General features: G+C 56.1%; 1 protein-coding gene across 1 annotated transcript in view; it reads left to right on the top strand.

Annotated features, from left to right (window-relative positions):
- Positions 1–13,237, top strand: part of Igf2r (insulin-like growth factor 2 receptor) — a 76,650-nt gene that overhangs the window by 52,571 nt on the left and 10,842 nt on the right. Inside the window, exons 30-40 of the mRNA XM_013024527.1 lie at positions 436–626; positions 1,898–2,024; positions 2,473–2,592; positions 2,875–3,131; positions 3,442–3,660; positions 5,386–5,535; positions 8,092–8,253; positions 9,239–9,446; positions 9,754–9,900; positions 10,655–10,889; positions 11,580–11,716. Of these exons, the coding sequence (XP_012879981.1) occupies positions 436–626; positions 1,898–2,024; positions 2,473–2,592; positions 2,875–3,131; positions 3,442–3,660; positions 5,386–5,535; positions 8,092–8,253; positions 9,239–9,446; positions 9,754–9,900; positions 10,655–10,889; positions 11,580–11,716 (1,953 nt within the window). The remainder of the gene's footprint in view (positions 1–435; positions 627–1,897; positions 2,025–2,472; positions 2,593–2,874; positions 3,132–3,441; positions 3,661–5,385; positions 5,536–8,091; positions 8,254–9,238; positions 9,447–9,753; positions 9,901–10,654; positions 10,890–11,579; positions 11,717–13,237) is intronic.

Raw genomic sequence — 13,237 nt, 5'->3', positions numbered from 1 at the left:
TCTTCTGCATCCTCCTCCTCCTTTCTCCTCCCCCTTCCTTCCCCTTCTCCTCCTCCTGCTTTAGTATAGACAGGCTTGGTCCTTGGTCAGCTGAGGCTGTGCGCCTTTCCAGGCTGGGATGTTACTGTGGGCTGCAACGCTGGCTCCGCGTGGCCCCCAGTGGAACCGATGTCGTTCTCGGTAACTTCTTCAGGAGTGCAATAGGCCCCAAAAGCACCCCACCAGCAGAGTCGAGGCGTCGGGACGTGCGGCCGCAGCGATGCGGACAGCGCCGGGACCCCGGCGTTTCTGCCTTACTCTGTGCCCTGGCTTAGGTGACGGGCAAAGCGGACATGGTGGGGGGACAGTGGGGCTCACAGCCTCACTGCCATCCCCTGCGGGTAAAGCGAAGCTGCCCCACGGCCGCCCCAGCTGACTCTTGTGTCTTGTGTGCAGAACCGTGCCCTCCGGAGGCGGCCGTGTGTCTGCTGGACGGCTCCACGCCTGTGAACCTCGGCAGGGTGGCGGACGGCCCTCAGCAGCGCGATGGGCTCACCATTCTGAAGTACACGGATGGCGACTTGTGTCCAGACAAGATCCGGAGAAAGTCAACCACTATCCGGTTCACCTGCAGTGAGAGCCAAGTGGTGAGTGAGGCGCTTCCTGACAGAGCAGGGCCCAGGGCCCTGAGCCTGAGAAACCGACGGCCCCCATTTCCAGAGTGTGAGTGTGCGCGTGCGGGCCGCTGGGGCAGGGATGGGCGCTGGCTGGCGCCATCAGTGATCGATGAGCCTCTGGTGCTCAGCCCAGCTTTGTGGGCTCAGAGTTCATCGCTTGTCTCAAGTCTTGACTTGGAGTCCCCAGAGAGCGTAAAGGAAGCATCCTCAACCCTGCCTCCTGTCTGGGGACAGCAGCTCCGTGGCCACAGACCCCACAGGAGCGTGGCTCCTGTCCTCTCAGCTGCGGCTGCTGCGTGGGGCGGAGGCTGCCATGTGGGGCAGGGTCTGAGCGATCACGGGGTGCAGCCCTCGCCGGCCCGTCTCTCCAGTGTGCATGTTGAGGGGCGAGGGTCGACACCAGGGCTCACTACTGGTGTGTGGTGGGAGCTCACTCACTGTTCCCAGTTGGTGTGTGCATACATTGGGCAGATGTTGTATGGCCTTAGTGGATTCCCTGAGGCTGAGGGGCTGTGTGTGCTCTGGTGTGTGCTGTGGTGTGTGCTGTGGTGTGTGCTGTGGTGTGTGAGGGCTGTGTGTGCTGTGGTGTGTGTGTGTGCTGTGTGCTGTGGTGTGTGCTCTGGTGTGTGCTGTGTGTGCTGTGGTGTGTGTGTGCTGTGGTGTGTGTGTGCTGTGGTGTGTGTGTGCTGTGGTGTGTGTGTGCTCTGGCGTGTGTGTGCTGTGGCGTGTGTGTGCCGTGGTGTGTGTGTGCTGTGGTGTGTGCTGTGGCCAAGTCTGGGAGCAAGGCCGGACCCTCTTCTGCCAGCAGGGGAGACTTAGGGCCAGGACATGGGGAGGACAGAGCGGGGCGTGGGGTGCGGGAGGCTCCGGGGTGCGTTGTGTGTGGGGGGAAGCGTGCAAGGGGACGGCCGGCTGTAGCAGTGGACGGGCTGGGATAGATGACCGGCTCTCCTGATGAGTCTCTGTTCTGACTGTTGACTCGTTAGGAATTTTATCGGTAATTGACGCACTGGCGTCTCTGCAGCCCCCGCGGCCTCCTCTTGCTCCCTGTCAGCATGGCTCTCCTTGCGAGCTCTTCTGGTCCGTCTGTGCAGTTCTGTGACCCGCCTGTGCCTCGGCCTTCCTGCTCGGCCTGGTCCCGTGGGGACGCCCAGCAGGCCTCTCTGTGCTTGTGGGGTTTTGAAGACCGCCTTGCCTCGTGGGAGTGGGCTCATTGACGCGGGCTGTCTGCTCTGTCCCAGAACTCCAGGCCGCTGTTTGTCAGCGCTGTGCAGGACTGCGAGTACACCTTCTCCTGGCCCACGGCCGTGGCCTGTCCTGTGAAGAGCAATGTGCACGGCGACTGCCAGGTCACCAATCCCAGCACAGGTAGGGAAGGGGGTGCCGGCGGCCCTGCCTGGGAGAGGCGCCGGACCGTGCCAGGTGCCCTGGTCTGGAGCGTTCCGTGGGGCAGGTCACGTTCGGTCTGGTCCCTGGAGCACATCCATGCCTCATTGTCCTTCAGGAGGCTGCCTTTCCCAGCCTCCATCATCCTCTGGTCCGGCTGGACTCCTTGCTGGGCTCTGCTATGCTGGCTGCGTGCTCTCCCGAGCAGTCCCTTTCAGAGCCAGTCTGCGGGGCAAGCGGGAGGGTCCTGTCCTGTCCCTCGCTTGGCACCTAGAAAGGCTCAAGTACTGAAGCGTGCTCGGACCCACAGGAGTCAGGGGCTTGGTGCTGCCTCAGGAAGCAGCAAGGAGCCAGGGACTCCACCCTGACCAGAGACCGCCAGAGCCTGGGTTCCCCAGAATCACTCCGTCCCCCACCCCTTTCCCCACAGGACACCTGTTTGACCTGAGTTCCTTAAGTGGCAGAGCTGGCTTCACAGCCGCGTACAGCGAGAAGGGGCTCGTCTACATGAGCATCTGTGGGGACAATGAGAACTGTGCTCCGGGCGTGGGTGAGTGTCGTGGCCAGCCTGTGTGGTTTGACTGCCGTCCCTGGGCCTGGCCTCAGCGGGACTGCTGTGGTCCACGGCCCAGATCACGAGAGCCCAGGGCCACGCCGTCCCCTGCCCGCGGGCAGGAGCAAGGGGTTGCAGAAGGAATGGTGAAATGTGTAACGTTAGCTAACGTGTGCACACTCACCATGACAGGTTCTAGCTTTGCACGTGCAGAAAGTTCTCTGAGGAAATTGGCACCGAAGCCCTAACTGCTTTCCTGGCTTTTCCCATGTGGTGCAGGAGCCTGCTTTGGACAGACCAGGATCAGTGTGGGCAAGGCCAGCACGAGGCTGAGCTATGTGGACCAGGTCTTACAGCTGGTGTATGAGGATGGGTCTCCGTGCCCCTCTAAATCTGGCCTGAGCTATAAGAGTGTCATCAGCTTCGTGTGCAGGCCTGAGGCCGGGCCCACCAACAGGCCCATGCTCATCTCACTGGACAAGCAGACGTGCACACTCTTCTTTTCCTGGCACACGCCCTTGGCCTGCGAGCAAGCCGTGAGTATGGCGATCCCTAGGCTAGCCGCAGCCGGCCCTTGCATGCAGTTTACTGAATTTCTGTCACTTCTAGCAGACCCGAGCTGGCCTCATGACCTCCTGACTGGCCCAGTTGATTTGGCCAAAAAAACCCAAAACGATTGTTGCCAGAATTGATATGGAGCTCCCAAGGCTCTGGAGCAAGGTGTTGAGCCCCACCATGTAGTCTCCCCTCGGTGCTTCTGCTGCTTAGCTTTTGACTCTTATGGGTGATAGTTGCAGTGGTCATTAGAAAAAGATGCAGACTCATGCCCTCCTTGTTCCTTACCAGATCGAATGTTCCGTGAGGAATGGAAGCTCTATTATTGACCTGTCCCCTCTCATCCACCGCACGGGTGGTTACGAAGCCTATGATGAGAGTGAGGATGGTGACTCCGACACCAACCCTGACTTCTACATCAACATCTGCCAGCCGCTGAACCCCATGCACGGAGTGCCCTGCCCTGCCGGCTCCGCCGTGTGCAAAGTTCCCGTCAGCGGGCCGCCTCTGGTAAGTGCGGCGTCCTCGGTGCAGAGGGTCTGTGCAGCGTCCAGGGTAACCTCCACTGCGCTGCCTGAGGGTGGCTCAGGCGGAAGAGTGGTGAGTGAGCTAGTGGGACTGGTGTGTGTTCTGGGTCCAGAGGGGAAGAGGACTGAGGAGTTGTGTGCATTCAGCTACCAGCCAGTAGTAGTGGCTGACAGAGTGCGAGTTGTGTAAGAAAGGGGTCCTGTGAGGACCTCAGGGTAGATGCTCAGCAAGAGAAATACTCAGACCAAGTGGCAAGAAAGGACACTGGCACAGATTTTGTTTCCATTTTTAAAAATGCCCTGTAGTTAAAACACTTGGGAAATGCAAGCCCTTTCTGTGTTGATGAGTCACAGGGAAGGCCGGAGCAGGCTTGGCTGATGGCTGGGTGTTTGGCTGTGGAATGTTGAAGATGACTAAAAGTCATCTGTGAGTTACAGTCACATGTTGCCAATGCTTGAGGTGCTTCAGTACTTGGCAGTGATCCCAGGAGTTGCGGGCTGTGGCCCCTGTGTCTCCGTTGTCTCTGTGCTTCAGCAGGTCACAGCTGGTATGGGACATCTCGAAGTGTCCTTTTAAAGACGGACACTGTGTGGATTGGCGCAGAGGGTTCTGGGAGCAGGCGAGAAGTTACCAGAGCATAGGAGGGACCAGGTTTGATAGCTTCCTGCCAGAGAAGTGAGAGAGCTTTACTTGCGTCAGTCTCGAGAGATCCAGTCAACCGAACTCTTCTGCCCCTCCACACTGAGTCACTGTAAACGTGTTACACCAAGTCCTTCCATTGGAGCATGTGTTCTGTCACAGGGTCTGAACATGCCCATAGTGATCAATAAAGATCTCTGCAGCCAAGAATCAAATCACACATCCATACACACATACACTTGCTCTCGTATGTATGGACACATGCTTGGATACACTTACACACATTCACACATGTCACATTCACACATAATGTACTCGTACACACATGCATTCATGCACACAATACATACAATCATGTACATATGTGAATACATTTACACAAGTACACATATTTGTTACACATATTCATATACATATGTTTACTCATACACATAAGTACACGTAGTGACTCACATGTATTGATCATACTGTACCTTTCCTGGCTACTCATCTTCCAATTTTTGCCTTATTTTTATTTCTTGGCAGTGCTAGGTTTGAACTTGGGGCCTTGTACTTGTTATAGGCAGGTGATCTACCACTTGAGCCATGCCCCTGAGCCATCCTTTATTTGTTTATTCAGTGAACCCCACTTACTGAGAACAGCTCCTATATGTCAGAGGCTATGCTAAGCAGACAAATCAGAGAACAGATGCGCTTCTTTAAGGACATACCCACCAGGTCCCACCGAGCCGGGCTGACACAGGGCACCATGGTGGGGGATGGGACCTGAAATGACTGGTCAGCCTTGGGGACGGTGGGCTAGGACGTTGCTCAGCTCCCGCCGCCTACTGTTGGAGTCTGGGCTGTATCAAGTCCTTAAGGTGAATGTAGAGAGGAATTCCTGTGGCTTAAGTCTTTAAATTGAAAATCAATGGAAACTCCCTTGGGACTCACAATGACACCGCCACTCTGCTGGAGAGTCTGAGGCACACAGGGAGGTATTACCTAGTGATACGAATTGCTGTTAGTTCTCTAACTTTGGCCATAGTTAATTTCCTCAGCTGCTGCTTGCTTTGTCCTTTTGCGTAGGACATTGGCCGGGTGACAGGCCCTCCGATACTCAACCCGGTAGCGAATGAGATCTACCTGAACTTTGAAAGCAGTACTCCTTGCTTAGCTGACAAGCATTTCAACTACACCTCACTCATCGCGTTTCACTGCAAGAGAGGCATCAGCATGGTGAGTGAGTGCCTTCAAACCGAGACACTGGCCTGCAGGTCAGGGAGCTGGGCGGGGCACCAAGTACATTGCCTTGGTGATACAGCCTCTGTGCTGATGGGCTTCATCGAATTCCATCAAGTGAGGGATGAGGGGTCACTGTCCAGGCTTGCCCTGATGTAAAAACATAGAGCATTTGCTGACAGAAGTGTCCCTCAGCACTGACCGTGATGTACATAAGGCTCCAAACTTGTCTTTTTGTTCATGTGATATTACTTGTTTTCTTAGTGGTAAGTCAGACATTTGGGAACCTGCCATCATTCACGATGCAGTACAAATTCACAAGTCAGGAGAGAACAAAAGACATCTGCAGGTGACATCGCTACAGTGGGATATTTGACTTCCAAAGAGGTCATTGACTTCTGTCGTCTGCATTTAAAATGTGGACCCAGCCTCCATTATGATGAGAACCTTTCTCTTGTACAGTTGTAGCTCATGTGTTCTGTGCCCCACTGTTACGAGAGCCACTGGGAGTGTCCGGCCCTGCTGCTGGTGACCAGAGTGGCTCTACAGAGGCCCAGCTGGGGCCAGCAGTTGCTCAGGTGGATGGCCTTGCCCGTGTGCACAGCCCACAGTCCTGGGTTGGATTTCTGAGTTCCAGGAAGCTCTGAAAACCTGTCACTTCTTCAGTGGGAGCGGGCTGAGGTTGCTAGTGGTCCCTTTGTCTCATTTGATGTGAATATTCCTCATCCCGTTGCAGAAATACCAGTGTACTTGATTATAGGTCCAGGCGTCATGTGTCTTGTAGGAATAAGACAGCCGGAATTGCATCTTAGAACCTAAAGACAGTGAATTCCAAGGCTTGTCTGATCTACAGGGGTGTAGGTGATGGATTATGTTCTTACTTCAAGTTGATTTCTTGGCCTGGAGCACGTTTGAGAAGAAATATGACTGCTGAGTGTGTGTTGACAGTGTCAAGAAAGGACAGGCCAGCACCAGACAGGAGGAAACGCAGTGCCTGGGAGGGAAGGCAAACCCCCGCTGACCGGGGCCATGCCATCAGAGCTCTCCATCCTGTCTGTCCCTGTTCATGAGTGTTTGTGAGTCAGGATAGCCTCTTACCAAGGAAGAGCAATGCCGTTACGACCACAGCTCTATCCCTGTGAGCCTAAGTGGTCTGTGTGTCTCAGGTTCAGCCCTTCACGAGGGCACCGGTCATTTCACAGCAGACAGGATGGATTGGCTGATGAGGCATAGAAACAGTTCTCAGGGCAGCTGCATCTTGAGTGGTTGGTGCTTATTTGTCTTTAGAAATGGCATCTCACACTGAATGTGTATTTTAGCTGGGGAAAGATGGAGAATTTTCCTTCCCCGTAGTTTCTCTCTGGAGTACTTTTCCATTAATTTTTGGCTTGTTTTTTGAAACCTTGTCTTGCTGTACTGTAGCCCAGGCTGACTTAGAATTTGAGATCCACCTGCCTCAGCCTCCCTCCAGTGTACTAGGACGTAGGTGTACACTGCCGCTCCTTGATTGCCTTTTTCTTGACCATACAAGAGACTCTTGGCAACCGTTACTAACATGTATCTGACCAGCCTCCTACTGTTTTAGTGGGATGAAGAGAAATAAATATATCCAAGAGTACATAGGTTGTGTGTGAGCTCTGCCCATAGCTCCTATCCCGGAGGGCATATCTCACCCTTCATTGTGTCCCAGCATCTAGATGTGACAGGGTGCCGCCCCGGCTTGTGGGCATGTGGATGAGCTTATTACTGAGGGGGGGTCACTCAGACTTCTTTCTTGACAGGTAAAGACCCTCCTTTTTCTTGGCAATCTGTATAGCACAGTGCATTGAGGGCTTCTTGACTCCATCTTTACATAGAGAATGACCCACAGTAGTGGAGGAGGTGTTGAGCTGCGTAGGGCAGGCACAGGTGCCCGTCAGTGCCGTGATGCCGTGGTTCCTGCCGCCCCTGGCTACAGGGTCCCTGTGGGTCTGCATGGCAGCGAGCACAGGGCTCTTCCCCTGGGTGCAGTGTATGGAGGGGTGCCCGACTCCAGCCCTCACCACATGAACAGTGACAAGGCCGCTGCTGTACTTACACTCCGTGTTGACCTTTCCGTTTTTATTAATACTAGAGTTGGGACTCAGAGCCTGTGCTTGCTGGACAGGCCTTCTACAGACATGCCACCAGCTTTTTTTTGCACTTGTTATTTTGAGATAATGTCTTGCCTTTTGCCCAAGCTTGTTCCTGGGATGTGATCCTCCTCTTCTACACTTCCTGCCGTAGCTGAGATGCTGGGTACACACACAGGCCCAGCTTCTCCACTGAGGGAACTTGACTTGTGAGCTTGTTTGCCTGAGCTGGCTGCCACTGCCCTCTTGAACTACTTCAGTCTCGCATATAGCTAGGTGGGAACCACTGGGCCTGGTTTGCTATTTGTTTTTAGACAGTGTCTCACTGTATAACCTAAGCTGATCTCCACTTCCCGAGTGCTGGGATTATAGGTGTGCATCACCAACTCCAGCTCACATTGTCTGTTTTTTTTTTTTAAGATGCCCGTGTTTTTCCACACAGGGAACTCCTAAGCTGATAAGGACCAGTGAGTGTGACTTTGTGTTTGAATGGGAGACTCCGATCGTCTGTCCGGATGAAGTCAAGATGGACGGCTGCTCCCTCACGGATGAGCAGCTGCTCTACAGCTTCAACTTGTCAAGCCTTTCCAAGAGCACGTTCAAGGTAAGGCCACTCCCCTGGCCTCGGTCCTTCACAGAGCCTCCCAGAGACCTTCAGAAGGTCTACTGATGGCATGGAGGGGACGGGCTCTACTGGCATCCGGCTTCCCGGGGCAGGGAGATTTCTGGATTATGGCTGAGCATAGCCAATCCTGTGGATCCAAGAAGTTCAGTACTTGGGGCTTTTAGAGGATCAGATGATGGATGAGGTAGGAAGTCTCTGGTGTCACAGAGAACAGGCAGGGCAGGTTGGGGACCTGCGTGGGGCCACAAACCTGTGGCTGCAGGGCCAGCTGTAGTTAGTGCAGCCAGCATAAGTCCACAGAAAATTCCTTTCTTGCCAGGCTGGTTTTAAAAAGAGGCCAGACTGATGAGTGGAGTGTGTTAGGGGATAGCCCCCAGTTTCAGCCAAGGCACAGCCTTCGTCCTCTGTAGACTGTGAGTGAGGTGTGGGCGTGCCTGGGATCTCAACGTGCAGTTGTTCGTTAACACGTGCAGACTACGTAGGCCACCAGGTCCTCTGCCTGCCTGTACGTGAGACGGGGTATGTGGCCACCTGTACTAACCATGCTCACGGGAAGTGTGCCAGCTCCGGGGTAGGGCCTTCCCTGCCCCAGCACAGGGCCCTCTCCCACATGTACAGCAGCTGTGAACCTGGGAGAGCCAGAAGTAGGAAAGAAAGCAAGGTGCGTGTTTCTGTGTAGAGCGTCTGCTTGGCTGGTGACTCAGCCTCGCGGAGCCTGCCCCCCTCACCCGGGTGAGGAAACGTGAGCTTCAGGGAGGTGGGCTGAGCCTGAAGACTCTTGGCAGCCCCTCTGGACAGGAGAGAGAAGGAGGTTGGTTCAGGGGCCAGGACATGGGGAAAGGCAGGTGAGCTGACGTGCAGATCTGCATTGATGAAGCCACTGAAGCCCGTCAGGCGTGGCTCTCTGCTGTCCTGGAGCCCCCAGTACGGCTCTGTTGACAGTCCCTGTGTGCTGTTTGTGCAGGTGACCCGAGACTCCCGCACATACAGCGTGGGGGTGTGCGCCGCAGCCGCTGGCCCCGAACAAGGAGGCTGCAAGGATGGTGGAGTGTGTCTACTGTCTGGGAGCAAGGGCGCGTCCTTTGGACGGCTGGCGTCGATGCAGCTGGATTACAGGCACCAGGACGAAGCTGTCATTCTGAGCTATGTGAATGGTGATGCTTGCCCTCCAGGTAAATCTTCACAGTAGGGCAAAAATGAAATTCCTGGTCAACACCAAGTTAGACTTAGCAGCAGGACAAGGTGGAGGAAGGCAGCTTCCAATCTCTGGTGTCAAAGCCCTGGCTGTGGACGTAGCCGCTGCCTCCTTCCCCTCCTGGTGTGAGTGCCATGCACTGACACACGCCGTGGGTTGGTGGAGGCTGAGGTTTGGCAGGTGCATCCTGGTTGTCACATGGCTCCTTAGTGCTCCCTGTCAGGCGCCCTCCTGTGGTAAAGCCTAGTATGGCACAGCACATGTCTACTAACGTTCCATTCCAGAAACGGACGAAGGTGAGCCCTGCGTCTTCCCCTTCATATTCAACAAGAAGAGCTACGAGGAGTGTGTCCTGGAGAGTCGGGCGAAGCTCTGGTGCAGCACGACTGCAAACTACGACCGGGACCTGGAGTGGGGCTTCTGCAGGCCCAGTGAGTGTGGAGCCCTGGGGCCTGGGGCGGCAGATGCCGGCCCCGTGTGGGTCAGTCAAAGCAGTGGCTTTCCTCCCTGGCTTCCCACCAAGAAGTGGCGCAGCTGTCCATGGGGCCCGTGAGTGGCAATGTGCGCACCTCAGTAGAGTGCATGCCGGGTGGCTGGCGAGGCCCGCTCATTGGCGGGACTGAGCCTGCACACCGCTTGCCCTGAACCCTGAATCCCAGCGGCTCAGATTCATGCCCAGCAAGATTGCTACCTGTGCTGGGCTCCAGGGTGGTTTTAGGAGAGCAAGGGGCACATTCGTTCCCATCCTGCCACGTGGTAGGCCTGTGGGGAGGGGTGGCTCAGTGCACTGGGCTGTCCTTGGAGACCAGCCCCTTGGAGGGCGCAACGGGGCGGTGGGGGGCTTGGGACAGAGTGGGGTGTGAAGGTGCAGACGATTTCTCTGGTGGCACGTTACTCCTGGCTCATCAGGCCCTGGAGTTTTAGGTAATGACAGGTTTTTCACCGTCTCCATTTCTGGTTAGCGTTAGTACACGTCAGATGCCACCAGCCTCTGCGAGCTGTGCTCGTGTGGTTGGGTCTCGGGCAAGTGTGTTTGGAGTGACACTTGACAGGAGTGAGACATGGCCAGGGCGGGCCTGGGCAGCGGCTGGCGAAGCTGACTGGCCCCAAGCGAGGGGAGGATTGGAGGAGGGGCGCGCTCGGGGCGCCAGCTGGGCCTTACCGTCTCCACACTGCCGCTCCCAGCCAACAGCCACCGGACGTCCGCCATCATATTCAAATGTGATGAGAACGAGGACGTTGGGAGGCCCCAGGTGTTGAGTGAAGTCCGCGGATGTGAGGTGACATTCGAATGGAGGACGAAGGTGGTCTGTCCCCCGAAGAAGATGGAGTGCAAGTTCGTCCACCAGCACAAAACCTATGACTTGCGGCTGCTCTCCTCGCTCACGGGGTCCTGGTACTTCGTTCACGAAGGAGCCTCGTGAGTACCTTGCTGCAGCGTGGGGGGGCAGGTGGAAGCTTCGGGTGCCCTTGCCAAGGCTGGAGTGCCAGGCGCCCGGGGCCTGCTGTGGCTCCCATGGACATGGTGCTCCCGGGCCACAGTCCGAAGCGTCACGGTCGTTCCGGGGGCCTGGCATTGTGAGTGCGTGTGTGGGACTGTGAGTAGAGACAGAGCCCTTAGGGACAGAGAAGCTGGCTGGCTGAATGGGATCAGGCTTGATTAGAAGTGCGCAGGATCACGCATTGCCGGCCTGCGCACACTGAGCGGAATTTCTCCGGCAAGACCTCAGGCTTGGCCTGCGGGGGCCGCGCCCGTGCAGCAGAGCGAGCCTGCCACGGGCTCCTCGGCTGTGTGGGCTTCCGTCAGAGCAGGGGGGGACTGGACAGCTTCTGAGTTACTTTTGCCTCCAGCTGCTACCTATCCTAGCTCTGTAGCCTTTTCCTGACCACACACAGTGCCAGGCCTTCCACAGAGGTAGGCATCTCCCTCCCTCCTTCCGCATGAGCCAGCGCCCCCAGCGCCCGTCCGCAGCGCCGAGCACTCCTTTGGGCCCTTCCCCATGGAAAGGCCATTCCCAGTACACGGAAGGACGGGATGGAGCACGGGGCTATTGCAGGTGTCTTGGGACAGATGTCACTCACCCTCTCACCATCCCCGTGTTGTCTGCAGGTACTTCATCAATCTGTGCCAGAAAGTTTACAAAGGGCCCCTGGGCTGCTCCGAGAGAGCCAGCATTTGCAAGAAGAGCGCCTCTGGCCAAGTCCAGGTCCTGGGACTGGTGCACACACAAAAACTGGACGTTGTGGGTAAGACCTGGGGTGGTTCAGGCGGGTGTCTGGATTGGACGAGGAGGCCGCCCTGCCTGGGCTGTAGCCCACAACTTCCACTTCCTATCGGTGACTGCCTGCTGGGCATTTTAGTAACTTTCTAGACTCATGAAAATAATGTCACTTATTGGTAGCAGAGACTGCCAGTCTGGGTGTTCACGGTTCCTCTGAAGTTTCTAGCTGTAGGTCAAGCATCTATATCTACCTCTAACTCTAAATCTATCATGTAAATCTACCATTTATACAGCTGTTTAGGTAAGCTGGGCAGTTGCCTAGTCCTTGATAAAGATAATTGTGCTACATATTTTTCTGTCCAGGACCAGGATTTGAACTCAGGGCTTTGCACTTGCTTGATTTGCTTGGTTTGCTTGCTGGTACTTTATCACTTGAGTCACACCTTCATTCCTGCTGTTTTGCTGGTTAATTTGGAATGGCATCTTAGAGATTTTTCTACTTGGGCTGTCTTTGAACCATGATTCTCAGATCTCAGCCTCCTGAGTAGGATTATAGGCATGAGGCACTGGTGCCTGAATTAGATATTTTTAATGATTTGGGAAAACATGAAGAAGAAAAACAGCATTTACATTCTCCCATCAGACCCCGAGGTCTGCTGATGCCAGCATGAGAGCGAGCATGAGTGAGCCTGAGAGGCATCGGTGGGAAGTGAGTCCTGAGGAAAGGCGGTGGCAGCCAGCCCAGGCCTGCAGCTGGGGCACGGAGGGAGGGTTACCACTGCAGGCAGCGCCGGCCCAGCAGGCCCTCCTCCTGGGGAGTCTCTCTGTGGCTGCTGTCCTGACCGCGCGTCTCGAGGGCTGAGCATGCGTCAGGTTTCCAACCTGCTGTTTAGGACGCTTGCCTAGGCAAGGGCTGTACCCTGAGTCTCATCTCCAGCCCAACATGGGGTGTTTGGGGGAAATGCCACAGGTCACACGGCTCTGTGGGTGGTGGAGGAGCTCACAGGGAGAGCCGGTGGGGCGTGGGTGGTGGTGTGCCTTGGATAGTGGGGGTGGGGGGCACGTGTCTCTGGGACTAGACTTTGGACTGCTCGATCCTATTTTGTGGAAGCTGAAATTCTTTTTTAAAAACAGGAAATGTCTCCCAAAATATTACACAGAAATAAGTGAAGGCGACTTCATCTCCAGCTGCTTTGGGTTTGAGGCAGGGTTGAGAACCGGACGTCCGCGCTCTCGCTTCCCTTGCAGCCCCTGCTCCCGCGGCAGTGCCAGCACGCACGCACGCACGCACGCACGCACGCCCGCTGCCTTCTCACCCGGGAGCCGGGGGCGGAGGACTCGTGCGGGAGGGCGGCCTGGGAGCACGCACGCACGCACGCACACCCGCTGCCTTCTCACCCGGGAGCCGGGGGTGGAGGACTCGTGCGGGAGGGCGGCCTGGGAGCACGCACGCACGCACGCACGCACGCCCGCTGCCTTCTCACCCGGGAGCCGGGGGTGGAGGACTCGTGCGGGAGGGCGGCCTGGGAGCACGCACGCACGCACG

Source organism: Dipodomys ordii, unplaced genomic scaffold, assembly GCF_000151885.1.
Source record: "Dipodomys ordii isolate 6190 unplaced genomic scaffold, Dord_2.0 Scaffold77, whole genome shotgun sequence".
In the NCBI taxonomy this organism is placed as follows: domain Eukaryota; kingdom Metazoa; phylum Chordata; class Mammalia; order Rodentia; family Heteromyidae; genus Dipodomys; species Dipodomys ordii.
Note: the sequence above shows the minus strand (reverse complement) of the source record. Positions and strands in the feature narration are given on the sequence as shown.